The 27133-nt window shown below is 42.9% G+C and overlaps 1 protein-coding gene across 2 annotated transcripts in view; it reads right to left on the bottom strand.

Moving 5' to 3' along the window:
* Positions 1-27133, bottom strand: part of DPYD (dihydropyrimidine dehydrogenase) — a 521728-nt gene that overhangs the window by 435316 nt on the left and 59279 nt on the right. For both annotated transcript variants that reach the window (XM_037051359.1, XM_037051360.1), the window contains exon 3: positions 14488-14570. In XM_037051359.1, the coding sequence (XP_036907254.1) occupies positions 14488-14570 (83 nt within the window). The remainder of the gene's footprint in view (positions 1-14487; positions 14571-27133) is intronic.

Raw genomic sequence — 27133 nt, 5'->3', positions numbered from 1 at the left:
GGTCTGTGTCTCTGTATCTGAAGGTCACCATCAGCCCCAGTCAACTAGTTTTTCTCTTCGGCGATCTTCCAGGAACTTCCCGGTTTCGCATTTTACGGTTAAGCCCGTGGTCCAATTTGGGTGCGTGTTGTGAAGGGACCCGGATATGTGTCTAGATTCATTCTTTTGCATGTGGGTGTCCAGATGCAGCATTTGTTGAAAAGAGGATCTTCGCTCCGTGGTGCTGCCGCCGCTCCTTCGTCAAAGATCAATTGACGGTATTCACGTGGGTGGACTTCTGGGCTCTCCAATCTGTTCCGCTGATCCACTGTCCACTCTTTGGCTGTACCCCACCATCCTGATGACATGGCCTTACAGTGTATGGGTCCTGCCGGGCCTCTGCGTTCTTCTGCTCCAATACCCGGCTGTCTCTTCTGGGTCGGACCCTCTGAAATGTCTTTTCCTGGCTCCACATACACTTTGGAATCAGTTTGTCGATATCCACAAAATAACCTGCTGGCGTTTTGACTGGGATGGTGGTGAATCTGGATATAGCTTTAAAGGAGACCCAACAGTATTTTGTGATGGACTCTGACCTAACACTGAGTATGAGGGGGGAGAAGGAGTCAAGAATCACCCAAGTGTTTGGCTGGGCGGACCTCTGTTGAAGGGCAGGTAACGGAGTCGTAAGGAGGCGTCCGGGGGCGAAGACCTTGCATGCTCCTCATTCCCGAGAGCGAGCCCCACGCGGTCTCTCCCGACATCCCGCCCTCTTCCTCCAGCCTCCAGCCTCCTTCCCGTCTCAGCCCAAGTACCTCTTCCTCATCAATAATCCTATCATTTAGCAATAGTTCCCTCTCCTTTGGAGAACTACCTTCTTCATGCCTAATTTTACATGCATGTGTGTGGTTATTTGATACACACCCACCTCCTCTCCCATTAGACTCTGAGGGTAAAACGCAGGAAAATCTGCTCTCAACGGCACCTCCAGCGGCCGCCTGTGCCCTGCATACCCACGCACTGAGTCAGTGCCGCAGCCAGTGGGGCCTGCGCGGGAGCAGCCGCCTTCACGGGCGTGCCACACCGGCGTGCCTCCCGGGTTCTTACACCACACCCGTTACGCCAGAGCCGCCCTCATGCGTGTAAATTCTACGTCTCGCAAATACAAACGCTACTCCAAACCATAAATGTTGCAATGTAGCAGCAAAGCCCCGTCTCTTAATCGGTCTCTTAATCAGAGCCTCTGAAACGTCAGACGGGAGATCGGAGACTCGCTGAGAAAATGTAACTTCACTGCTAAAATTCGACAGATTGTATCATAAATCAGTGCTTTTAATTACATTCCAACTCACCCACAGATTTTAACGATTCTATTAGAATACATAAACACGTCACAAGTATATATAACTTTTCCTAAATTATAACTTCCAAGTTGTAGATTAGAGTTTGCAGTTGCCGTACAGGCACGCTGTAATTATTAACTATAGAAAAAAGTCTTTATAAACCCCAATACCATTTAATTACCAACCAGAGATCAGGAGCCTGAGGCTGCTCATTTAGAGAAATCAATTAAAAACCACAAACAAAAATCCGATACATACATATTTCAAGACTATCCATCAAAATTTGAAAAATCACTGAATGTAAACTACGATTTTAAACACGAACATGATAGAATCCACCCTTTCTCCTGGTGCTGTCTTGGTTTCCTTATCAGTTACACCCTCGGCGCCTACCTCCAGCCTTTCGTGTCTACTCATCGCTCCTCACCATGGGGTTCGTTTTCATCTCCTCTCGGGATTTTAAAAAAAGCCAGTGCACACTAGCAACTTTCAAAGCGCTGTGCACACCGCTGGCTTCCACCTGAGCCCTCGCAAACAGCCATTGCTTCCCCCAGGAAATGCAGCGCCCAGCACCCACCCTTCCCCCCCCCCAGGTCCCCAGGCGTGTGCTCAGTACTCCGCAGCCCCCCGAAATGGAGCTGAATCGCATAATCATGAGCAAAAACAGGCTTGCCTGCTTTTGTGTTTAGTAAACATGTATGGTAACTACAATCACTTCCTGTAACAAGGATAATCCTGGAATGTGGTAATGCATTCAAAAATATTCAATTTGAAGTATGCTACAATAATGTGTGTGTTTCTGTGTGTGTGGTGTGTGTGTTTAATATTTATGTTTTCAAACAACAAGGGTTAGTTTTTCCGCAGTGTCTTTTGAAAACTGAGCATCTGAATAGTAACATAGGAGCCTGGAGTTAGTTCCAATTCATCTATCATGTTACGTACTCATGAGGATAGACAATATAAAATTTAGCATAAGGAGATTAATTCGTAGCCCTAAATAGACTGTTTGGCAATTTGTTTAAATATATTATTTTTTGTATAATTGTATTTGAAATGTATTTTTGTTAGGTAGAAGCAGATAAAGGAATAAATAATGAGAGGCATGTGATAATTTACACACAGTCAGAAAACTTAGTGTGCTCATACAGTTACAGGTTGCAAATAGTATTTATTACTATTGATATAGTCAAGACATCTTTTTAGAATCATTGTATTATCTATAAAAGTGTGCATAACAAAAATGTTTGTCATCTGTGTTCACCACCTCAAGTCCAGCCTTCTTCTACCAGTGTTCACCCCAAAAAATTCAATGAAAAAGAGAAAATTCATAAATGTAAAAAAAAATGGTCATGACCGTTATACACAGGCAGATGTTTTGCTGGAACTACTGGAAAAAAAAAACAACAACAAATGGATTCTCTACAAATTTCAGATGAGCAGAAAAATCTTGAATAAAAATAAATCGTACGGCAAGTCTTGTATTAATACCAAATAACAACTTTCATTTGAATAAAATGACCCAGTTCAATGGCAGCACCTGCCTCAAACTGGCTGCCTGATGCTTTTTAAAATTATTTAATACATTTTATTCATATGCAATAATTTAAGTATGTTTATGTGTTAAAACTAATAATTTTTTTACAGTGAAGAAAAAAATCTTCTCCTTGTTTCACTATTGAAATAATCTGATTTACCGAACAGCTTTTTCATCCAAACGGTTTAACTTTCAGCACAACCCTTACCTCCGGGTGAGAAATGTCTCTAGCAATATCCCCCGCGGAACAGAAAATTATAAACAACGGTTAAGGGAAGGAAGGAGGAAATGAAATACGAAGGAAAAATATGACAATGACAAATATAATACCAGTAAGTAATTTGACCTTACTGTAAATCATTTTTCTTCCCAATCTAAAGAAAAAAAAAAGGTTACTCTAAACTCTCCTGGAAGATAGAAGATACTGACCAGATCGCTGGTCTGTAAACACGACACAGGTACCCACTGAGAGTATGAGCTCTGTGAGCCAACAACAGACACAATTGGACACTCAAAATGGGTGGAAATCGAGGGCATGGAAGACCGTTCAATAAAACACCTACTAGTATTTCTTCTGTCCATCAGCCAAAGCAACGGCCCTTAAAAAGGGAGAATGCCATACGTCTAAAAGTTAGAAAATGTACTAAACTAAATCACACAGGCTCCTTGGAAGACGGTGGGTGGACTGAACCACAAACACTAAGAGGGACTTTAAACAAGAAGTCAGGATGTCCCATGGTATCTCCTCTAATGTTAAGAAAAACTTCTTTGTAGACTAAACAATATTCATTCATTATTCACTGATGTATGAAATAAACACTGATTGATCAAATATCCGAAATGGATGCAGGTACGAATGTTAGAAGGGAGTTACAGTCGTGGACCACAGAGCGCATCTCCATCAGCATCTTCTCACGGGCCTCAGGTATCCTGCTCGCACTGGAACAGCGGCCACGGCCCTTCCTTCATTGACAGTAACAGCAAGCTAAATGACCCAGCGCTGTGTTTTCACAGGTACAGTTTGGGGACTGGCACCAACCTGAAAAAGGGCCTCATCCCGTGTCCTAAGGTAAGTTCCTCAGCGGTTACTCCCCATTTTAACTGTGAAGTGTAACTGTCACAGAGGAGTCGAGTTAGTGGCACTGACGGGGAATCTTGTGTTGGGGGCACACTGGTGATTCTGCAACGGCCGCTGGTGATTTAATGATTAATCGTGCTTGTGAGTAATCTGGGAACGGCCCGGAAATCAGGAGACGCAGCACCGCGGTCCATGTTCTACAGTTCCAATTGCTAATAAATGCAATAGCTTTATAGCACTTCTTAGTATTGATCTATTAGAGACCGTCACAAGTGCATGACACACGCACCAACATTTTTTGAAATTAATTTCAATTGGTTTATGACAAATCTGCTCATGAGCAGAGGTCAGTGAACAATAGCCCACAGGACACAGCCAGCAAGCCACCCGTCTCTACAAACAGCATTGTATCAGAACACAGCCACACGGACTGTGCCACCGGTCAGTTTGCCTGTGGTCTGGGGGCTACACTATGACGTCAGCGCGACCGAGCAACCTCAGCAGGGGCCTCACGACCCGGTGCGCATTTCCTCGGGACTCAGACGCCAGGGGTGGGCTTCCTGGCACCGCAGACCGGCCACCACGGCGCCAGGCCTGGTGGACCTGCCCAATGGGTTCCGAAGAAGGAAATCCAGCTTTGACTAGCTGCCTTTTCTAATTGTTGAGATGGGACACATTTTCCCAAAACTAAAAATTAAAATAAAATAAAATAAAATAAAACAAAGCACTCCCAAAGAATGAAATTTTGTATATGTCATAATCACGTATATAAGTACTGGGTAAGAATTTAATTTTCTGTCAAACAACATGTGCTAACACATGAGAAATGAGGAGGGTTCACCTTCAAGAGAAGACTATTATAGAAAAACACACGGTTCCCTATTAGAGCACATGGAGATTGAACCCCAATTAGAATAAGTGATAAAAAGATGCCCAAGTACTTATAAACAATAATAGTGCATTATCTATAAACCTCATCTATTATTCTTCTTAAGTTGTAGAAAATGCCAACGATAATTACAAAATATGCATTCCAAACATGCAAACTGCTAATTTTCCACTTGTAAAAGCCTGATTCCAAAAGCAATTTACTTTATGATTTACTTAAGCTTTGCAACTGCATTAAAATATGATAGTATATACACAACAGCTTGTTAACAAGATTATCATAACATTAAAATCATAATGTGGCACTTCAATTATGGATACTTAAAATTAAAGCTAATCCTCACAGTACCAATTTTTATCTCCTAAATAATTTTAGCTATTAGCTGCTTATTCAAAGCCTGGATCTAAGATGATAAGCCTCCGGAGTGGGGCCCGGCTCTGCCCTTTTCCTCAGCGTCAGACGAAAGCCGAGTCCCTCACTTTCTAGTCTTGAATACACAATCTCTTGCTGTTAAAGGAAAAATACCTTTTTTTTTTTTTTTACGTTGGCTCAATGCTATTTTGCTAATTTTGTTTTTTTAAGTCCTCACCCAAGGAGATATTTTATTTTATTTTTTTGTTAGGGAGAGGAAGGCGGAGAGAAAAGGGTAGAAAGACAGCAGGGAGGAGAAACATAGGGTAAGAGAGAGACACGGATCGGCTGCATCTCGTATGCGCCCCAACCGGGGATTGAACCCCGACCCTAGGCATGGGCCCAGGCCAGGGACCGAACCCGGGACTTTCTGGTGGAAGGGACGATGCCATAACCAACTAAGCAAACCTGACCCAGGCGCCCAACGCTGTTTACGTTGTTGCCAGTGGAGTTGTTTTAAATAGAAACACCTTTAGAGGCCAACAGCATGCACTGTCTTTTCTGGTTTTATCACTTTAAATCTATCAAGCTGCCATAACATGGCAGTTACTCAGCTGGCTTTTTTCCTTCAAATACCGCTTTTAAATAAACCACGTCTGGTACATACACATTCAGCATCACACTGAATGGACCAGTGCTTAGATTAATACATATAAGTATTCGTTTACAAATATATGACGGAATTAGCCTGAGCCTGATTTCATTGTTTTGTTGTCTCGCAAAATGTATAGTTGATAAGTACGCAAGCGATGTTTCTGACATTCAAATTCAAATTCAAGTTCAAAGTAGAGGAAAAGATTATAAATGAACATTGTTCCAAAGTCATATACAGAGATTGCTAACGAATCCCTAAAGAACCCAGGAGTATTAGTGCTAAGCATATATTTGGTTTTATCAAACGTTAGGTAAGAATTAATATGAGGCTTATCTCCTATTTCCCATAAATGGGGAAAAGATTAGTTTTTCTTCAGCCCATCTGAAATCAAATGTCAAATCTCGCTTTGACATTTACACACTCACCCCTGAAGAACATGAACACAGCAATCCTAACTTACATGGTGAGCAGGTGACGTGGATGAATGTGAGTGTGCGGGGGTGTGCACTTTGGTACATGTGGGTAAAATGTGTGTGTGTATACACACTTACATTACACAGATTACACAAGGTGAACTACGTGAAGTCTATTCAAGCACAACGAAGTGCGCATGTCGTAGGGAACTAATCGCTGCCCTCACGTCGAGGCTGCATCTCCCAAGCTGCGTTCTGAGGCGGCTGATTCGTGTGGCTGCGACACGATCGTCTAGCACGAGCCGTGGCACACCCGTGTCTTTCGGTTTTACAGACACGGAGGACACGCCCGTGGGTGGCCCCACCTGTGGGTGGGCAGGTGGCATACACCCACCCGGGAGGAGAGGAGTGGGTGCTTCTCCATAATGATAAAAACAAGATGTTGTCTGAATAAGAGAAAAGGGGATACTGTTGTAACGTGATCTGGGGGCCAGGTGCTTTGGAGAGACTTCTATTGATCCACTGATTGGAAAAAAAACTGAAGAGAAATATAATTATGATAGGATCAAGAAAAATGATTAAAATAGAAAGCTAACACATTGTCTTTAAAACCAATTTCACAGGGCAAACTACTCACGTAGTTAAAAGTCACAGGTATAAACACAGGCAGCCATTTACAATTAGAAAAGTGATTTATGTTTATGTTTGAAAACGAAAAATGTATTGCAAATGTTAAATCATCTCTCGTCATTGACATCACTGTATAACATAGTCAGAATTTTTAAAAAATGCATTTCCCTTCCGTACTATTAAACAACCTGCTGATTTCACAAGAAGTATTTTATTAATACTTTCTTGGTTTATTGATTTTATATTCTTCTTCCATGTCACTTCAAATTTTCCCATAGCCTTGTATTCATTTTCTAGACTACTTATGCAACTCAGTGGCCATAAACACCCCGGTTGCCTTCTCCTTCCCAACACCTATTTTTCATGATTATGAAACAATTTCATTGAACTTCCCTGTCCGTAAATCTTTGTAACCCTAACGGATATTCTGAAAAGCAAAAGGGTCTCCACCATCCAAATGCTGTCAAGTGTGAGAGGCAGAGAGAGAGAGAATGCACATGTACGTATACAGTTGTCTAATATATGTACGTACGCACAAAGGTATCCACAAGATGAAGTAGGATCATTATAATATTTTTATCTTCGAGTCTTGACCAGATGATGATACTCCAGTTCAGGGAGACGCACCAGTTGGAACAACCCCTGTGTTCTCTGTTCTAACCACCACCCTTGTAGCAAGGACTGCGAGGCTGATGAAGCTAAAACTCTGACCAGCTAAAGCCATATCCGGGCACCAGGCGTCACCCAACGCCTGGAGCAGACCGTCCCAGGGACACTGGACAGTCATTCTGAACCACTCTTCAGACCTCAGTCCCCCAATGAGATGCTAGGTGACCACATTCCTTCCACCACTCAAAGCTATTCAATCTAAAGTGAAGAGGCACAAATAAAGCAACTGTAAATGTTTGAATTAATACTTAGAACATGCTGCCTCTCTTAAAACTATTTCCAAGTTTTTATGTAGCTACAGTTTAATTTTTGACTCCGTACTAAATGGCACAGCCCAATGGCTATCACACACACCAGGGGAAAAAAAGCTGGGAAAATGAACTGTGCAACTCAACATCGCCATCTAGTGGCCGAATTCCCGACACGTGACAAAGCCCAGCAAAACGGAAGAGTAGGCATTGCGTCCTGGGATTTCCATTCTATAATAACCTAACCGAACGGCTCTTACTGAATAACCCTGGCTCTTCAACTAATACACTAACCTCTAATTGGCGGTATGTGTACTCTGACAACGTAACTGATATCCTCCCCATAGAGGTGTGTCCATAAACCTAACCAACCTATAGTTCTGTGTATTTTATTGTCAAAAGGCGTTGCCGAGCATGTTCTCATCTTTTTTTCTTGACGAGCTATGTTCGATACGTACCTTTGTTTTTCAGAATTTGAATCTCACTCCTCGCAAGCCATTCCATTCAAATACCTTCCCACGTCACATACCTATTAAGCACGGCCCACTACGGACTACAGCACTGAACAGGGGGGAGACAATTGGGTGATTTTTAAAAATGGTGCCACTTCCCCCTTGATATTCAGGATTTATTACAAGGGCTCAGACGGGTGCAAAATATCATCATACAGCAATGAAATCACTTTGGAACAGTAACAGGGTGGAGTTGGCAGAGATGAGGAGAAAACGTGATGAAAAGAAGTGGGGAATTTTACCTCTAAATCCACTGTTATTATACAGTAGTCAGAGATTTCAGCTAGAGATGAGGCATTCTTCTTCTGTCCAGAAAATCTTTTCTCTTACGTCATAATTTTCATAAATCCTGTACAACAGTTCCACACGGCTGTGGAACTACAATGAACTCTGTCAGGCAGGCAAGAAATATTCCCGCGGCACCCTACATGCTAAGTCTACACTGAGGTTTTCAGTCCATTCCGTGTTGTTTGACACAAGTAGAGTCTTTAAAATAAGCACCATACCTCATGTAAAGTAATCCATACAAACATTCTAAAACTTTATATGTGTATTTTATTAATATTTCATAAACTCCAAAGCATTCTCTCCTAAGTTTTCTTTATTCTTCATATAAACCCTCTTTTAATCCTGTATTAAAAGATCCTATGTTTAATCCTACTGTTAAAAATAGGTTAATTTAGCTAAAATCACAGTTGGAGTCTCTCTCATCTGATTTCACCACTTACCCTACTATTCATATAATTTCTTTCCATTTTTTCCATCTCCTACTTCATTACTTTTCTAATCACCCAATAAAATGTTCCCAGTGTAGAAAATTTGGTAGGAGAACAGCAAATTTTAAGCCTGGAAAAAAGTGTCTGTAAGCCTATCGCCCAATTGTAATAATTTTGCTCTATTTTATTCCCACTTTTTCCTTTGCATTTCTTATATTCTGTGGACATGATATTCTACATGTAACTCTGTGGTATTTTTCGCTGAACATTACAACGTGTGGATTCTTATCATTAAAAACATCATGTAAAAGATCATTTTAATGTCCAGACAGAATGAATGACACCACGATTTACCATGATATGTAACTACGTGTAAATTATGGCTCAGTACTTACAGAAAGTCTTCATTTCCCTACTCTCTTCAACAACAGCAGACCACCGGTTCTATTCAGTCTGCTCACCATTATAATCTACAGTCTGAGGACCAGGCTTAGACTCCCCATAGTTTCCATGTCTCCTGCATAACAGGTCTCAGGAAGCTCAGCTGACGGTGACAAAGGGAGTCCGTCCGGGCTCTGAGCAGGGACCGGCCCCGCCCCTCTGTCCCTGCGGCGACCCCGCCCCTCTGTCCCCGAGGCAGCCCCTTGCGGGCACTCAAGAGTCTCCTCCCTCCTCAACAGCAGTCACATCAAGGACCGAAACTTAGGTTTTATTCTTCTACCTACTACATATATGGCCTGAGAGCTGATTGCTTTCAAAGGTTATTTAATCATACTTGGCCAACTGTCGTCCACTGAGCTAATCTTTTTGAATCTGTTATACGCATACAGTGCAATACATTATATTGTTTGATTTTGTGATTTTTCATACATGGAGGAACTATTTTAATAAGTCAAAGTTTAGTGATTTCTTCAACTACTTTTTGAGTTTCCCATCTCTTTCCTCGTCAAACCTCAAAGAGACGGTCTTTCCACAACCACTGAACTTTGGCTGTTCTATAAACATGGAATTCCCTATAACATGTGTCAGGTGAGACTATGACGTGATTTCTGTTCTCCAAACAGCAAAACAACGGCCTCGTACAGCATTTACTGAGTAACTCACCATGTCCCGGATGACTCAGGATGCTTTATAATACAGTAATAGCTCCATGGGGTCTTCACAGGATCTACTGCCAATCCCACCCTAACTGGTTGCAGGTAACACACAGAAAAGCTTGCGGATGCCCGTCTTCGTCTTGAGTCTGAGCACGTTACCAGATTCTCTTACTGACCCCCAAGGCAGCTCTGCTCTCTGCCCTCTCGGGGTTGTCGTACTTTTCCATTTTGGTTTTCACATCCATTACTGGTACACACCCCCTTTTTCTCTCCACGTTCTGAGAAAATGCATGTGGGGTGGGCCAAAGCAGGTCTGCAGGGGCATTGTGGCTTTTCCGAGTGAGTATTTAGTTAACGATTTACAGACAGAGCTATTGCAACAATCGTAACCTACCTGTGTGCCTTTCTCCACAGGATAACGTTGAGCCTCCCTCTGCCCACCCGTATTTGCTGTCAATCGCTCAGCAAAGGTGCACTGAGCACCTACTGTGTGCCAATACTGCGGTCAGGCGGAGAACACAAGAAGAGCGAAACAACAACCCTCCCGCCCTCACGGGGCTGGTTAGCTGGCAGGACGGGTGAATAAACTAGAGTTTATTCTGAAAGCGGAAGGAAACTCTAAATGCTCTTCCACAGCAGCACAGACTAACCCGGGGGTGGGACCCACGGAGGCCACGGAGTCTCGCAGCCTCATCAGGTCTCCATTCCGAGGACGTCTAAATTCCTCAGGCACACTCCCCTCTGTGCACCTGAACAAGCTCTACCTGCAGGTTAGTGGGGGTCACTTCCCTCTCCAGCTGTCATCCCCTCCTCCAACCCCCCCCTCTGCTGCCAAAACCAGCTTCCATGTTATTCCTCCCCGGCCTCCTGGGTGTGGGCTGACACCTAACCGAACGCCGGCCGTATTGTCTGTCCCTCCGTGTGCTTTGTACGCAGATGCTAAGGGCTAAGGACACTCTCGCCTTTAGAATCAGGGAGCAGGGGAGGGGTCTGAATGATTGCGAGGTGAGACCGAACACGGCACAGCCTGGCCAGGGAGAGGGGCTGGGCTGCGGAGGCAGAGATCTGAGGGGAAGCAGAGCCCGTGCTCTTTTGGTGTGAGCTCACAGAAACACCGGAATCTAGCAAACGAGGAGGCACACCCCACTCAGAGGAAGGCCATGCTCCCCATTCCGTCCAGTCCCACTGCAGCGACTCCAAGGCTCCGGGTGCCCAGGACAGGATCACCACGGCGGGTGCCACGGGGGCTGAGCTGGGAGAGAAGAGAGGGCTCCCCAGGCCACCCAGGCCAGGCCTGGGCCCAGCAGAGAGCCACCCTGCGTCTCCACTTCCTGCAGTTGACTTCTGTGCCTGTTCCCTCCTCTAGGCTGTTGGCTCCCTGAGGGTGAGGACTGGGCATCACTTACAGGTGTAACCCCCTTACCTGGCACAGGACAGAAACCCCGTGAACGGGGAGTAAATAAATGGATGACCACTCCGTCCCCGAACTGGATCTTCCCCCTTCCCAGGATGCCACAGAGCTGCAAATTACCTCCGTGCTTTCCGTACTTATCCCGTTACCCCCTTCCTTAGAGTCTGTAATGACTCCCGGCAATGATGTCCATTCTTCATCACGACAAACCAGATGCTCAGTAACTGGTCTCCGAGACACAGAGAACACGTGTCCAGCCAGCCTTTGGGACCAGCCCCACTCCAAGGGTTTCAGCAAGTCATTCCTACCTGCCCCCCACCCCTGTCTGCACCCTGAGATCCTGAGCTGCACCCACAGCCCGCCTGCCTCCTCTGCTCCACTTGCACCCAGGACCCTGGTGAACGGGGACAGACGCCACTGAGGGAAACAGTCTTCCTCTGTGAGTTTTGTGGCAAAACACATTCTAAAGCGCTTGAAAAGCTGATGTGTCTGATGTGTCTGCGTCACATCAGGCCACACCGTCCTTAACACCCACCGCACACCTGCACCCTCCGCACCTTTGCCCAGGGCCCCGCCCTCCACTGGTGACCTGGCCACAGCCATGGCCACACCAAGTGGCTCACCCTGCCTGTGGCCGGGTCGGAGGCAGAGGCCGTCCTCCACATCCCCGCCATGACTGATCACGGGTGAGAGGGGAATTCACCCGTGGCCCCTCCCTGCATTCTCCCCGTATTCTATGAGTCCCGTGGCCTGACAACATTGTGCTGACCTGTTTCCAGACTCTCACCCGTAACAGAGCGGGCTCCAGCCGCCTTTTCCTAAAGGCAAATAAAACAAAACAAACGGCCACACCCACCGTATCCTACACTGTCCAGAGCTTCTACTTGCTAAGTGATTTCATTGTGTTTAGTGACTCTAAACACTGCCAATAACACACGTGCAAGCATGTGCAATGGATGCGAACTATGTAAACAACGTGCAGCATGCAGCCGCAGAATTACACGCCGACTGAAAAGCTCTGGACCCCTGTGGGACCGCGGGGCAGGGCGGTGGACAGCTCTCGCCCACCAGGTAACAGTTGTTTTTCTCATTAGTTCAGCTCTGCTTTTTTAAAAACACAACATCCTGGTATTTTCCTACGACGGCCATTACTACCCAGTTCGGCAGAACGTAATCATCTCTTTGTACGCAGATCTCCCATAATTCAATCGGGTTTTTTTTTTCCCTTGATGAAAAATTTTCTGTACTAATTAGGGGCGCGTCCCTTATTCACTGCATTTCCCTCGCTCACCTCACACGCCCCCTTTCTGTGGGGCTGGCCTTCAGTTCTTTTATTCTCTTTGTCTTCCTGTGTGTCTACATGTTTTTAACTGAATAGACACAAAAATACAGAGAATGAACTGTGGGTTCCTAAACAAATATTGGTGTGCACACTGAATATATTCAAATTATTGTAAGCACGCTCTCCCAGATGCCATATTCGGTTTATAACTGGCTTGTTTTGGAAAGAAGGATAAAGACTACATTATAAAGGGGCACGCTCACAAGTTCTACAATGACCTTTCCCACAATGTCTTCTACACCTTATTTTTAATTTACTGCTATTTTCAATAACTTCTGATTGCATTTTATGTAGCTACAAATTCTCCATTGCGTATTCGGTTTTATTTTTCCCTCTTTTTTTTATTAGTAAAGACATTAACAATAAAACAGGCTCCTTTGCTCCAGCTGGTAATTTCTCCACACTAGTAATATATTATTCCTCTTTTCCTGACATCATAATCATCTATGCAGAAGTACCATGTATCTTTGTGTAGAAGCTACTGTTTCCATTAAATTTAATTACCTCCCCCTGTGGTTTTAAATAGAAGTGGCTTCAAAATGAGGGCAGCTTCTATTAAATTTAATTACTTTCCCCTGCTGCTTGCATGTGAAAGGGAGGTCGCTAAATGAAATCAGCTTCTAAACTAAAGTATATGGTAACTGTGTCCTGGCCAGACTGTACCCAAACTCCCCTTCTGCGAGAGGGCCTAGGCGTGTCCTTTCTCTCGTTTTCAATGTTGCATAGCCTCGACCTAAGACCCTACACAGAACATGAGCCCTGACAGAAGAGGTTCATGTCGAAGCCAGTCTCAGTTTCGCAGACTACCTATACAGGTGAATGCGCCCCGTCTGTCCGACGATGTTGGGAATTATCCCAACACTGGAGGCTGGACTCGGCTCTAAGTTAATACCACTAACTGTTGCTGGGTGACGAGTTTCATAATTCACACCTTTTTAATGACTAGTAAACAGCCTTCTTTGGCCCTCGCCAGATGGATTTCAATGCTGCTTCCTGAAAGTTAATAAAAAGGCCTCAAGTTGCAGAAGGAATTCAAAGAAATAGTCACAAATAGTAATGTGAAAATGTGAAAAAAAGGAAAAAAAAACCATCGGGCCCATTATGGACTACTACAGCCTTGAAAAAAAGTTAATCTATATGCTCTGTAACAGTGTGAAAACGTAAATCCATTTTAAAATACCATGGTATAATCCTATAAAACCCAATACAATATGAAATTTTAAGTACCTCTTTTTTTTCATTAAATATTAATTAGGAGGAAATACTACTCAGTTTAAACGGCCACTGCACTGTTTATTTGACTTTTTTTTTTACAAACAGAATTTAGATGAACAATATTTCCATTCAATCACACAGTTCAGTATAAACATAAAACAAGACACCCCTTAAGCATTTTAAGTAACAAATTAAACATTTACATTTTTTACTGTGCACTGAGGCTTAACATTTACGCAGCTTCAAAACCAAAGTACAGCCTCAAGGGAAGCCTATCCACTGACAAATTAATACCTTAGAGAACAGAGCTGAATGGTGGCAATGAACTCATTTGTTCCCCCAATAATGAAGAATGACTTTTTCTTTACCACATCTGTGACGGTTGCCATGGCGACCCAGACTTACCTCATTGCCTCTCGCAGAGCTCCCCGCTCGCCCAGAGTCGTGTGCTTGATGTCATCAAAATTATTCTCCAGCTTCTCGCACCCCTGCCACACATCACAAAATGCATCAGTCCTCCGGCACCCAGGGATAAAAATCATATCTATGCAGTTATGGAAACGTGCAATTGATTATATTGATTATGGACTCGGGAAAGATACGCACACTGCTTTAATTGGGGAGGACTCATTAAAACTGACAGTGTGGATTCAACAGTAATAAACTAAACGCGTCTAAGGTACAGCTGTCACAGAACTCTTTCTCCCAGTTTTCCAAAATTGGGAAAAGGGAAGAAATGAATAAAAATCAGTTCTCTGAGTTAATCTTTTGAGTATATCAGAGCTGATTTAAATTTTAAGGAGAAACCCATTAAGGTTTGAAATTATGATTAACCATATATGATAAATATTTAGTTCTAAATAAATTAGTATCTACTAAGATGAAAAGGTAGAACTCCAGTATAATAATTGAAAAAATCCAACATTTTGGTACCAAAAAATTATAAGATCATTAAATAACAATTATATATATAATGTTTACTATTCTACACACACACACTTCTTACATTTAAGTGACATCATAACAAGTTGTTAGCATTACTGGGCTACATTTCCTAAAATGTTTAAATTTTACTATAATTTTAACTATTGTTTTATTTATAACTTACCTAATCTTACACGACTGTAGAAAGTTTAAAAAACATAATATACAGGATTAAATTTTAGACTAAAAAATGTATCCATATAAATTTCTGGCACTTTAGATTTCATGAAGAATTTAGTAGTACCTAGGTCATAAAATAACTCAATTCAGCATTTTAGTTAACAAACAGAAAAACTAAATAATTTTAAATATGTTTTCTTTGTGTTCTCAAATTGTAAACAGTATGCTGAATTTTAGAAAATTACATATTTTATATTAACAATTTCCAATGTCTAAGAATTTATTTATTTAAAATCTCTGGGTATATATAGGTACTACTATTTTTACCCTGATTTCTAAAAGGGAGCCAAATTAAGGCAAAGACCCTTTTCAACACATATTTTTGAAATAAAAATCTTGCCAATTACCGCAATGTATCTAAAACAATTTGAAGTCCTAGTCAAAGTCTTCTTTTAGGTCAATGGGAACTGGCATCTCATGTCCTTTGGTTTACTCTTTCACTTTAGTTAAAAACGTCTTTTCACAAAGAGAACTTCTTATTGTCAACGAGGCCCAATTTATTATTGCTTGCATGTACAGTTGGTGCTTTTCATGTCCTGGGTGCAAAAGCTTTGACTTCCTCAGGGTTAGGAATGTATTTTCCTCTTACAGAGCTTTATTATTTTACATTTCACATTTAGATGTGCAACCCATCTGGGATTGCTATATTTGTATCTGGTGTGAGTTAGGAAATCACACCTCCAGGTAATCAATTAAGTCATTACTATTTACTGAACAGACAATTATGTCCCCCACTGTAATTCAAAACCATCCCTTTCTATCAAGTAGGTCACAGCACACGCAGGGTCTGTTTCTGGGTCCGTAACAGTCAACTGCTCCTTTTCCTATCCTTGTGCCTTTAAATGTCCCACTATTTCAATTCTTTGTATCCACAGTAAATTAAAAACTAACAATAATTATGAAAAAAAGATAATCCAGTGGGACGTGAGCCAAAGACTATATAAACACTATGTAAAATAAAATATCCAAATGCCTGATTTCAAAAACAAACAAATGTCCTCCATAGCATTAGTCACGAGGAAGACGCAAATTCAGACAATGAGATACCACTGCACGGTTTGCAAATGACTAAAACGAGGAGCCAGACTAGACAAAGTGTGCGGGTGATGTTTGGGGTGTTTTTTTTTCTTTTTCAGTACAAAAAGCAACCGCAGCACTGCTGTTGGAAGTGTGTAGTGTTATGACCGCTTTGTAAAGCAATTTCGCAGCACTTTCAAAAGTAAGTGAACCTTCCCACCTGGGAATACACTCTGAGCAAACGCGTAACGTGCTCACCTAAAAGTCTTGTACAAGAATGGTAACAGTGCCACCGTTCAAAGCAGCCCCAAACTGGAAAGTCAAATGCACATCAGAATGAAATGTGTTAGGAATGACGTGTGCGCACGGTGGAAAACGACACAGCAACGAGGAGAAACAGACCGTAGCTGCGTGGAGTTACATCAACGCAGCTCACAGCCGCAACACTCAGCACGGAAAAGAGCACAGGGCAGAATCATCATCCCACTGACTCGAAGTTCAAAAACAGGCGAAGTCATGGTGGATAACCCAAAAGTGAAAATAAGGAAGCAATGCCATTTACGAGCATGAGAAGAATACTTCCAAATACATTTAACAAAAGAAGCCTAAGGTTTGTGCACGGAAGAAAATAAAACATCCTAAAAAATGGTTAAAAGACCGAAAGAAAGGGAAAGACATCCCATGTTCATGGATTAGAAGATGGGCTGTTAAAGTGTTCCTTCTTCCTCGACTGATCCGAAGATTCAGAGCAACTGCTACAGAAGAGCCAGCTGACTTTTTCTCTCTGCAAGTTGCGACAAGAGGATCTTAAAATTCATGTGAAATTGCAAGGGATCCAGGACAGTCATCATATCCTTCAAAAGAGAAGAGCAAATTTAAAGAACCCCTATTCCCCGATTTTAACATTTCTACAAAGCAACAGTCATCGCAACAGTGTGAAACTGGCAGAAGAATGGACATACAGTGCAATGTACAACTGGATAAATATCTTATGCAAATGTTCATAACAGCATTTATAGAAGACAAGTAGGAAAACCAAAAAATGCCAATCAAATAATAAATGGATAAACAGATGTTATATACTGATACCATGGAATATTATTCAGCCAGAAAAAGGGAAGTGGTGATCCGGGCTCCAACATGGATGAGACTTGAAGACATTTTGCCAAGTGAAAGAGGTACCAAAGACCACAGTGTATGATTCTATGTCTTCGAAATGTACAGAACAGGCAAATCCATGGAGACAGAAAGGAAGTGATTAGTTGCTGGGGCAGAAGAGATGGGGTATCGGGGTTTGTTTTTAAAGAGATTCAAGTACTCTGGAATTAGAGGTCATCGATGCATAACTCTGTGAATATACTGAAAACAACTAAATTCAACACTTTTAGAAAAGTGAACTTTATGGCATGAGAATTCTCTCTCAATAAAATTGTTATTTTTAAAATAGGCAAAACGAATCAAGATGTTGGGAGTTGGTGGATCGCGACGACAGGAGGAACTAGGGCATGGGTGTCAAAACTCATTGTCACCGGGGGCCACATCAGCCTCATGGTTGCCTGCAGAGGGCCGGATGTAATTTCGACTCCTTAACAGTTAAGGAGCAGCTACATTTATACAGTCCTAAAACGATGTTGGCCCTTTGAAGGCAACCTCGAGGGCTGATGTGGCCCCCAGAGAACTTGAGTTTGACACCCGTGAACTAGGGAGTGTCTAGGACACTGTTGAAGTCATTTAGTGAAAATCGATGGAACCAAATTCTTAAGATATGTTTACTTTCCCAGGTGATTACACTACATTAAACAGTCTTTAGAAGAGTTTGAATTCTGGTTAAGAAATAATGCAATTACATATCACTGGAGTTATAAGTAGAGCATGCATATAAGAATCTCAAAGAATCAAAGAATTCATAAATATTAGCTACTAGCTAATACTAATGAAATTACACTTTATTGTTTATTTAAATTCTGTACTCAAGATCCAATTAATTCAAACTTATCCTGATTAAGTTTTGATACTTCATTCATTAAATTATGGACTTTCTCTACAGTGACTAGTCTTAAAGGGGGACATTTAGACAATTATAAATGCAAAGACGAGCAACTGAATTCTTCGGAATGAACAGCCTTTAGAGAATAATTTTCCAGTACTTAGAATATACACCAAGTTCAGTTGGAGTCGGGGCCTTTAGAATAGAAAGTAGAGTTTTCCCTTCTCTTTTGCTTCTAATAGTGGAAGTGAGAAAGAAGGGGAGGGGAGGGGAGGGGAGGGCGCAAGAGGGAGGAGATGAACATAAAATTTTTACTTTACAAATTATAGTGCCCTTTTGACTATTTCTTGGAAATAATAATTTTTAAAAAGAATTTCATGTTCATAGATGTTCACTGTAGTATTTTTGTGGCAGTGAAATAACAAATGAAAAAACTGTAACTTCGCCAATCAGTGAATGGCTAAATAGGTCTCTAAATCTGAGGATGTTGCTGTTGAGGATGGATATCTAACAAGCCAATATTTATACAATAGCATGTAATTTTTAAAAGACATTGTACAATTAAATATTATGTATGATGTGATGACAGTTATAGAAGACAAATAAGCATAGTCAAAAAAGATGAGAACTGAACGTTTAACTCAGATTATCTCAGAATGTTGAATAAACAGGAGTGTTTCTTTTTCACTTATACTTTTCAATATTTTTCAGTTTCAGTAATAGGTTTGTATTTCTTTTTGACCTCAAGATAATTCATAAGCAATTAAAATTGTTTACATTTTTGGAACTACAGGGTGGGGTAAAAGCAGATTTACAACTGTGAGCATGTGAAACACAGTTTACTCATGTATTATTTATGAATTATTGTATTAGTTTCCATATGAACTGTAAAACTACTTTTGATATGCCCTGTATTGTATTTTCTGTCACATATGCTGTTTTTGCAAAACATAACAAAACAAGTGCTAATAAGAGAAATTGACACAAATCAGAATTTGATTTTTTAAATATTGAATTTTTCTATTACAGATATACTTCCCTGATTAAGAGTTTTATCTGTGTTTTCCTGGCTGGTGTGGCTCAGTGGATTGGGTGCTGGCCTGCGAACTGAATAGTCGCTGGTTTGATTCCCAGTGAGGGCACACGTATGGGCTGCCGGCCAGGTCTCCAGTAGGGGGCGCATGAGAGGCAACCATACATTGATGTTTCTCTCCCTTCCCTTCTAAAAATAAATAAAATCTAAAAAAAAAAAAAAATCTACCTATTTTAATTACTTGCCAATGAGTCGTAAAGGTTTTCAAATTTCAGTTTACCCACAGAAAAAGTTTTCCCTTATTTGTTCGCCCTCTTCACTGATGCACACAGGCATCATGTTGGGCACGATAATAAAAGAAAAGAAAGCCATACAACATTACTCACACTAACTACTTCCGCCCTACCACACAGCTTACTGTTAACTGCCGCCAACCCACCGCTTCACATGAGCCACGGACGTCTTACATGTAAATCTTAAAGGAGAAGATTTCATAACCTATCGTTTTTTGCAAATTTTATGGCTCTCCACATGGAAAACAACATCTATTTTTGATTTGATGCTTCTTCACAGATGGTTTATAAATCAGACGTGGGAACAGATATTTCTATTTAATTGCTATGGGCATATCTGTAATAAATCTCCAATTTTGTGTATCTATACCTATACACATAGACACACATTATGTATAATATATATGATTAATATAAACACAGGCATTATATATACAGTATATATATACTCTTAGCTACATGGAGTCATTTAATAGAAATAAAACTGTCCCTTCACAAGATGTTCTTGTTTTGTACAGTTGGCTTTTAAGAAAATCTTAGCCTTTATCAAGGATTAACAAAACGACCTAACACTGCATCTGAATCTCTTTATTTAAAAACAATTGTTTTGAGTTAGGGTATTCTCTTTAAACCTACAATGCTATTGGAAATGTGAGAAATAGTCATTAAAACCAATGGAATGGCCTGATAATTGCATGACTGTAATTAAGAGAGAATTTTAAGATCTCAATGTAGCCATTTGAGGTTAGTCCCTGGACCAGAGCAACGACACCCTTGGCAACAGAAAGGCACAGATAACGAACGCGCCGGGCACGCCGATACCACCGTGGGACACACCAGCTCCGAATCAAAGCCAAACACAGCCGGAGTCCACAAAAGCCTCTTGCCATCCCCACAGCCACGTCTCCAGTCCCTTGGGAAACACTCTGATAAAATGTAATACACACAAATTTAAAAAAAAAAACAGTATCTTATTATTCTGATCATTTACCAATCTTTCCTAAAAATGATTGTCAATCTGATCAGGTTTTCCAGAAATGTTCGTTTTAGAGTAAAATCCATGCGCAAACAACTTTTTGAAAACAATTTTTGAGGACATTTTAGTTTTCGGAATTACAGTTTTTCAGTGGTCTCAGAATCTCAAAAGGGTCCAGATGTTACCACACACAAAAAAATGCGTCTGCCTCCTTTTCTCTGTGGTGGATTGAGAGCGGAACGAAGGAATACATACAATTTTGTTTCTCTTTAGGCCCTGAAATCCCTTAGCACCTTCCTCCTCTTGCCACCTGCACTGCAACTGAAACTTTTTCTCGGCTTCTACGGCTACAGAGGAACAAGTTGAGAAAAGACATGAGAGACGAGATTGTCGACAAAGGTTCACCGCCACCAACCCAGTGCCAACAGGAGTCCCCAGCATGGGGGCGGGAAATGGAGAAACATTGTTCAGATCAACAGTTTGCAAACCAAAGAGGTGTGGCCTCTGGGGGAAACTGAACGCGCGTTCCTCCACTAGGAAAAAAGAGCGGCGTGCCTGTGTAGAGGAAGCTCCCGCCCTGGCCCCTGACTGGTCCATTTCCACGCAAATAAGGTATCCAAACGTGCGCACTCTGAGGGGTCTCGACAACACGGTCCCCGTTCAAAGCGTGCACACTGCAGTGCGCATGCTCGGTAGTGTGCGTGCTGATTGGCTGTTATGAGGCTGCTCCTCTGGGTCAGTAAAGATCCAAATAAGGCTACCGCTGTGCGGCTCTGATTGGATGGGGCAGGTCTCCGCCCCTCGGCCAAAACAGGATTCCAGGAACTCCTTTCAAAGGTTGGACTTGGCCGCTCAGCCTGCGGCTTTTCCCAGAAACGCGCCCTGCCTGCCAGGCCTCTGCAGACAGTGGCTGCTGGACTCTGCTTATGGATTTGGGCCCCGTTAACCACAAGGGGTCCTTTTCCCCAAGCCTATTGCACCTCCGGGTCTACAAAACCAATAGAATCACTGAATTCTGAGTTCTCGAAAGCCCATTCCTAGCATAAAATGGGAAGGCTGGAAGACCACTTGACCATCTAGTTTTTCCAGCCAGGGAGAGAGGAGATGCAGACATCGTCTTGAAGGCAGAATTAAGAGCAAAGGCAGGCTCAGCAGCCTGCGGCAGCCCCGCCCCGCTCACTGGATCCGGGAACTGAGAGCAAAGCGCTCAGACTTCCCGGAGCACGTCCCAGAGCGTCTCAGGGCACTTCTTCATTTTAATGATCGAAAGCCTCAGGGTCAGCAGTGGTTTAATCTGCAAGTGGCTAAAATTGTGTATCTTGTCGTGAAGTGGAAAGGGCACCAAACGTGAGTGTTCGGCTGCCTACCAGAACACGTAAGAACGTCCCACGCTTCACCTTCCCCGAATCTGCACGCAGCCTACAGTGCCCGACACATCAACAAAGAAAGCCACGCAAGCCCAGTGAACCGCTGAAAGGCCTCATGGCTACCTTGACCGAAATCACTCGTGTGCGCTGAAATGGGTATCAAATCCAAAACTTGACAGATTCTTCCAGAACAATATACGTACCACACAATGAAGGCAGCGATACAGGAGTTGAAATCTAATTCGGAGAAACACTGATCCTCCACCGTGAGGCGATAAACACTTCAAGCAACTGACATCTGTTCATCCCTAAATAAAACTGAGGCAACCAGTCCCACGGTCCTGCCTGCCATCGGTAACATGTCCCTGACACTCGGGACAACTACATGCAAAGTGGAGCCACTATCCTCCTCTCTAAGTCTACTTTCAACCCAGTTCAGGAGTATGAATCTGGGGAAAATGACAAACTCATTTTTAAGGAACCGACACCTTAATGTGTTGTGCATCTTGCGGGTTAGTGCAGACTACCCCGAAGACGAGTTCAGGCATAAAAGTAAGACCGGGGGCGCTTATTTTCCAGGACAGAAAAACCCCACCAAACAAGCCTGAAACATTACCTCATCCGTGGTGAGGACCTGCACTGCCCATTCTCCTGGCATCTCGTTCGTAATTCCCTCTGACGAGGATCATTGCAGGAGAAAGCCGCCCTGGTTGCAGCAGAAGCAAGTCGGTGCCCGTGTTTGGGAGGAAAGAAGGGAGGGGCAGGCAGAGAGGGTAAACGAAAGGGAAGAAGGGACACAGAGATCGAGTGAGAAAGCTACGCAGTTTAGCGAGCACGAGGAGAACAATCCTCGACAGGTACTGAAACAGCAGAACAGGAAGCACACCTGGGCACAGGCGCATCAAGGAACAGGCCAGCGGGGACACCCAGGGAAACCAGAAGGGCGGGAAAGGGACCAAACTGGGTGCTGACCAGACGGCCCATTTGCGAGACAAGTGGAGGCCGCCCCTACTTAATCCGGAGGAAACGGTAAATGCGTACAGGCATCAGGGGCACTTGCTCCAGCCGTTCGTTCGGCACAGAAAGGTGAGTGGTGGGAAACTACCCATAGGAGGCCTCACTCTGGGTCGGACCCTCTGCCGGGCGTTTCCCCATTCAACCTGCACAAGATTAAATGGTATCCTTACTTCACAAAGGAGGAAACAGGCATAGGGAGATTAAGATAATTTGTCCCAGGTCACATAGCTAGCTAGCAAGGGACAAATCGGGGATCTGAACCCGAATCCTCTGTCCCGGGAGCCAGGCTCACACCCCCGCCGAGACCGCTTCAAAAGAGAAAAATGAATAAAGTGAGTATAATAAAGCTCTGAGCAGGCCCTCTTTGAGGTGTCTGTTGTTCACTTGAGACACCGGACTGTGGGGAGAACAGTCCACGCTCAAAGCGGGTGTAAGTCCCTGCCGGACCCTAAGTTCTCTCCTGATGTGGTACACTTCACAATGCAGCAAAGCAGGGACTCAGATATGCACGGGTTCAAGCCAAATTAATACCCATAAATATTTTGCATGAAACAGTCTTTCTTTGGGTCTGCGACGCCACCGTGACAAATATAATGAGCAATTAAATTCCCAAGTGCTCAGATTCTGGCAGCAATTAAAGCAGAAATGAGAAAGCAAGCATCAGAAAGAACTGGCTTGGGTGGCCTCCTGCCAAACGCATCCCCCCGGGGGTGAGGGCGGGTCTCGAGTTCCGACTGGAGTAGACTGCATAGTGTTTTCTATCTCATCTGTGTTAAGGACTGTGGGAAAGTATTTAAAAGAAACACATGAGTAGAACATCATCAGCAACGTGGGAACAAAAGAACACGTCAGATCTCTGGCTGCTGAAGCACTAAAATAAGATCACGGCGTTATCTTTGCTTAAACTATGCCACAGAATAACAGCTTCAACCAGCCATGGATACATAGGCAGATGGCGCGGAAAAGCAGCACAAATGTTAGCGAATCACGTTACTGCGCAAGAGAAGTTGTGATGACCACGTGACCTAATTTTCACAGGACGGCGTTTCTTTCATGAAACTGTCGCAATAACCAGAATGAAATAGAGTGGATCTGAGCTTTATGCACTAACCAAATTTTATTAACTAGAAAACCAATTTTAGTGAACGAGAAAACTCAGTTCTAAATCAGCCAGGTCACAGAGAGTTAGTTAACAGCACAGCCACTGATAATGCAACCTCAAATCAATCGATTGAATTCCACTTCAGGAAAAAAAAATATATGCAAATCTGCCACATGTTGGACATCCCTCTGGGCCCCAGGGGGATCGAGGTAAATAGGACCAGACCCCACGATGCTCACAGTCCAGTGAGAGGAGAGAGGAGGTAATTTGGGGCAGATATCTATGAGTTTGTTACTTCTAAACATGTCTTTGACATGAGCCAGGATTTTTCAGATTAAGGAAAACAAAAGACTAAGGTAGGAGAATTGGCTCCAGCCCCGATCTCGCTGTTACTGCCTACTAGCTAAGTGTCCTTAGGCAGGTAACTTAATTCAGTTTATTCTAAATGAAATATTCTCACACTCTTGAGCAGTCAGCGGAATTAAAGAAGATAACACCTGGCCATCATTTAGTACATTGGACTAACAGAAGGTTTTCAGTAACTGGTGAGAGAAGGAAAAGAATAAAGAGGAAGAGGAGGAGGAGTCCACGAATCCTACCTGAGCACCCCTGGGTCAGATTTTATGGGGGGAGAGATGAAAACACACATTCTTCACATTTTCTAGCTGCTTCTGGTGAATGACAAAGCTAAATCAATATAGTTTATGAAAAAAGTCCATATCTTGCCCTGGCTGGTGTAGCTCAGTGAGTTGAGCGCGGTCCTGCGAAGCAGACAATCCCGGTTCGATTCCCAGTCAGAACACATCCTGGGTTGCAGGCCAGTTGCCAGCGGGGGACGCACGAGAGGCAACCATACATTGATATTTCTCTCCCTCTCTCCTTCCCTTTCTCTCTAAAGATAAATACATTTTTAAAAAGTTCATGTTTTGACCATAATATCACTACAAGCACATAATGAAAACCATGACCCTTTTCTTTTAAAAAATTAAGTATTCAGAAAATACATCTGCCCATACAGGATAGAGCAGAAGGCAGGCCTATGTGAGTGTGGTGGGTAGGGTAACAATTGGGTTTAATAATTTACAGTTTTCATTTGTACATTTCACCGAAAGTGTCACACAATGTGCTTGAGTGTGATACTGTTGTTACAGCGTGACGTGCTTATGATTTTGTAATAAAAGATTGTGTCATTAAAAAGGGCATGTTTTGTGCCACACCCTGAATCTACAATACGCCACACACAATTTCATGGGCCAATGGATTCCCTGAAACCCGTCTATGGTGCTATGCCCACACTGGCCACACTGTATTTCGGGAAGGATGAGTTTGCAATGGACCTAGGTAACATGGGAACGCAAGTTACAGATCAGTTGCCCTGTGCCTTCAGAAGGGATCCGATAGCTGGCAAATTGCAACTGGTGTTTGCTAACGATGTTCAGGTTCAAACAACTAATAAAAAGTGTGATGTGAAAGTCGACCCTTTTGCCAAGGTAGAAATCAAAGCCAAACATTCATTCATTCGACATTTATTTAGAATCTATTAGGCGCTGGACACGACACTGTCACTGAGGATACAGAGGCTTAAAAAAACAAAACTGGAAAACTCTTCTTTTTTTTGGAAAAAACCCAAGTCCATATGAGAAGGTCATTGTTACCAGGCAAGTGCGCCCAGTGGAGCGGGTGACTCACTGCCATTTATTAACCTGGCATTGACGACCACGGAGTCGGTGGCCCTCTCTATTCTGAAGGCCCCACGGGGCGTGTCACCAGGGAGGCAATTGTAAATTCACACTTTAAAATCTGAGGCATTCAAGTAAAACAGTGCACCCTGACTAATATGCTACCACGTACAGTTCTAAGAGGGCTGAATGGGGCTTACGGCGGCGGTTTTCTTCAGACAGTCAGAACCATCGGGAGGAGATGCTAGCTGGGCCTCTATCTTTGTGTAGGAGAAACTCCTCAGCCCCGAACCCCTCTAAAGAAGGGGTTCCTTGGGGGGACGTGCTCCCCTGGCCCAGCGTTCCATTTCAGTCTGACCCTCAACAAAAAGACTCGAAACTAAGCCCCACTGATGTTCTTCCCAAGTCAAGCAAGACAGTACTCAGATTTTTTAAGAAATCCCAGACAATCATTCTAATACCAATAGACGGTTTCCAGCTCTGAACGAGAGGTTCATATTTCAATAGGTAATTGCTTTTCCCTTCGGTATGTCTTAACTAGTCTCATCTTTTCAGGGAACATTAAGACGTAATCATATTGAGCTAATGTCATTTCACTAATGGTGGCCAGTTTAAAACCAGGCTCTGTCTCGGCGAATCTATGTGAGTCACCGTGAAAGGGAATATAATATAGAAGACGCGATCGGAGATGGGGAGACAGAAAATCGGTTTTGGAGTTCTGGTTCTGCGACTGAAGTGGTATGTGTTCACAGGAAGACGCTCAACATCTCCACCAGCAAATATCCCCTCACGGTGCAAAGGTATCGACGAAGATGATAAAAGGGATGATACCGCCTTCAGAGTGTTGTCGAGAGGGTAAATCAAATGAGATCATGTAACAGAAATTACATCCTGACAAGGAAAAGCTCTTCAAGTGTTTCTGTGCATTTAAGTGGACAGAATAGACCCTGCAGATTCCAAGCTTGAAACAAAAGGTATTTTAGTTATAGTTGCACTGAAATACTTTAAGATTTCAACTCTCATTGATGGTAAGAACTATGTAATTTTTAGTACCTGCCCAAGGTAAGCAAAAGAAAAAAAAAAAAACACTGCAGCTTCCTGCCTGTTGCTCATTAATTCCTATATCTGAAGAAGGTAAAAAAAAAAAAAGCAAGATTTACCTTTTAGTCTTAGCGTCTTATTCAAAGTCAGCACACAGTTCTTTACATAACGCACAGGGATGCTCTGAGTTTCACGAGGTTTACAGGGTAATCACACAAAACACAGCGTCACCATTTCGGCAAATGCCATGCAGGACGAGGTGCAGAGGTGTCGCTGTTCTCAAACCCCCGCACGAACCCTGTTGTCTGATTCTCGGAAGTCACTGCCGTTTACTGATTCACAGAATCGCGGCCAGGGCTAGGCTTCCAAGGAACC

This window comes from Sturnira hondurensis, unplaced genomic scaffold, assembly GCF_014824575.4.
Source record: "Sturnira hondurensis isolate 20B ecotype Veracruz unplaced genomic scaffold, ASM1482457v3 Scaffold0007217, whole genome shotgun sequence".
NCBI lineage: Eukaryota > Metazoa > Chordata > Mammalia > Chiroptera > Phyllostomidae > Sturnira > Sturnira hondurensis.
Note: the sequence above shows the minus strand (reverse complement) of the source record. Positions and strands in the feature narration are given on the sequence as shown.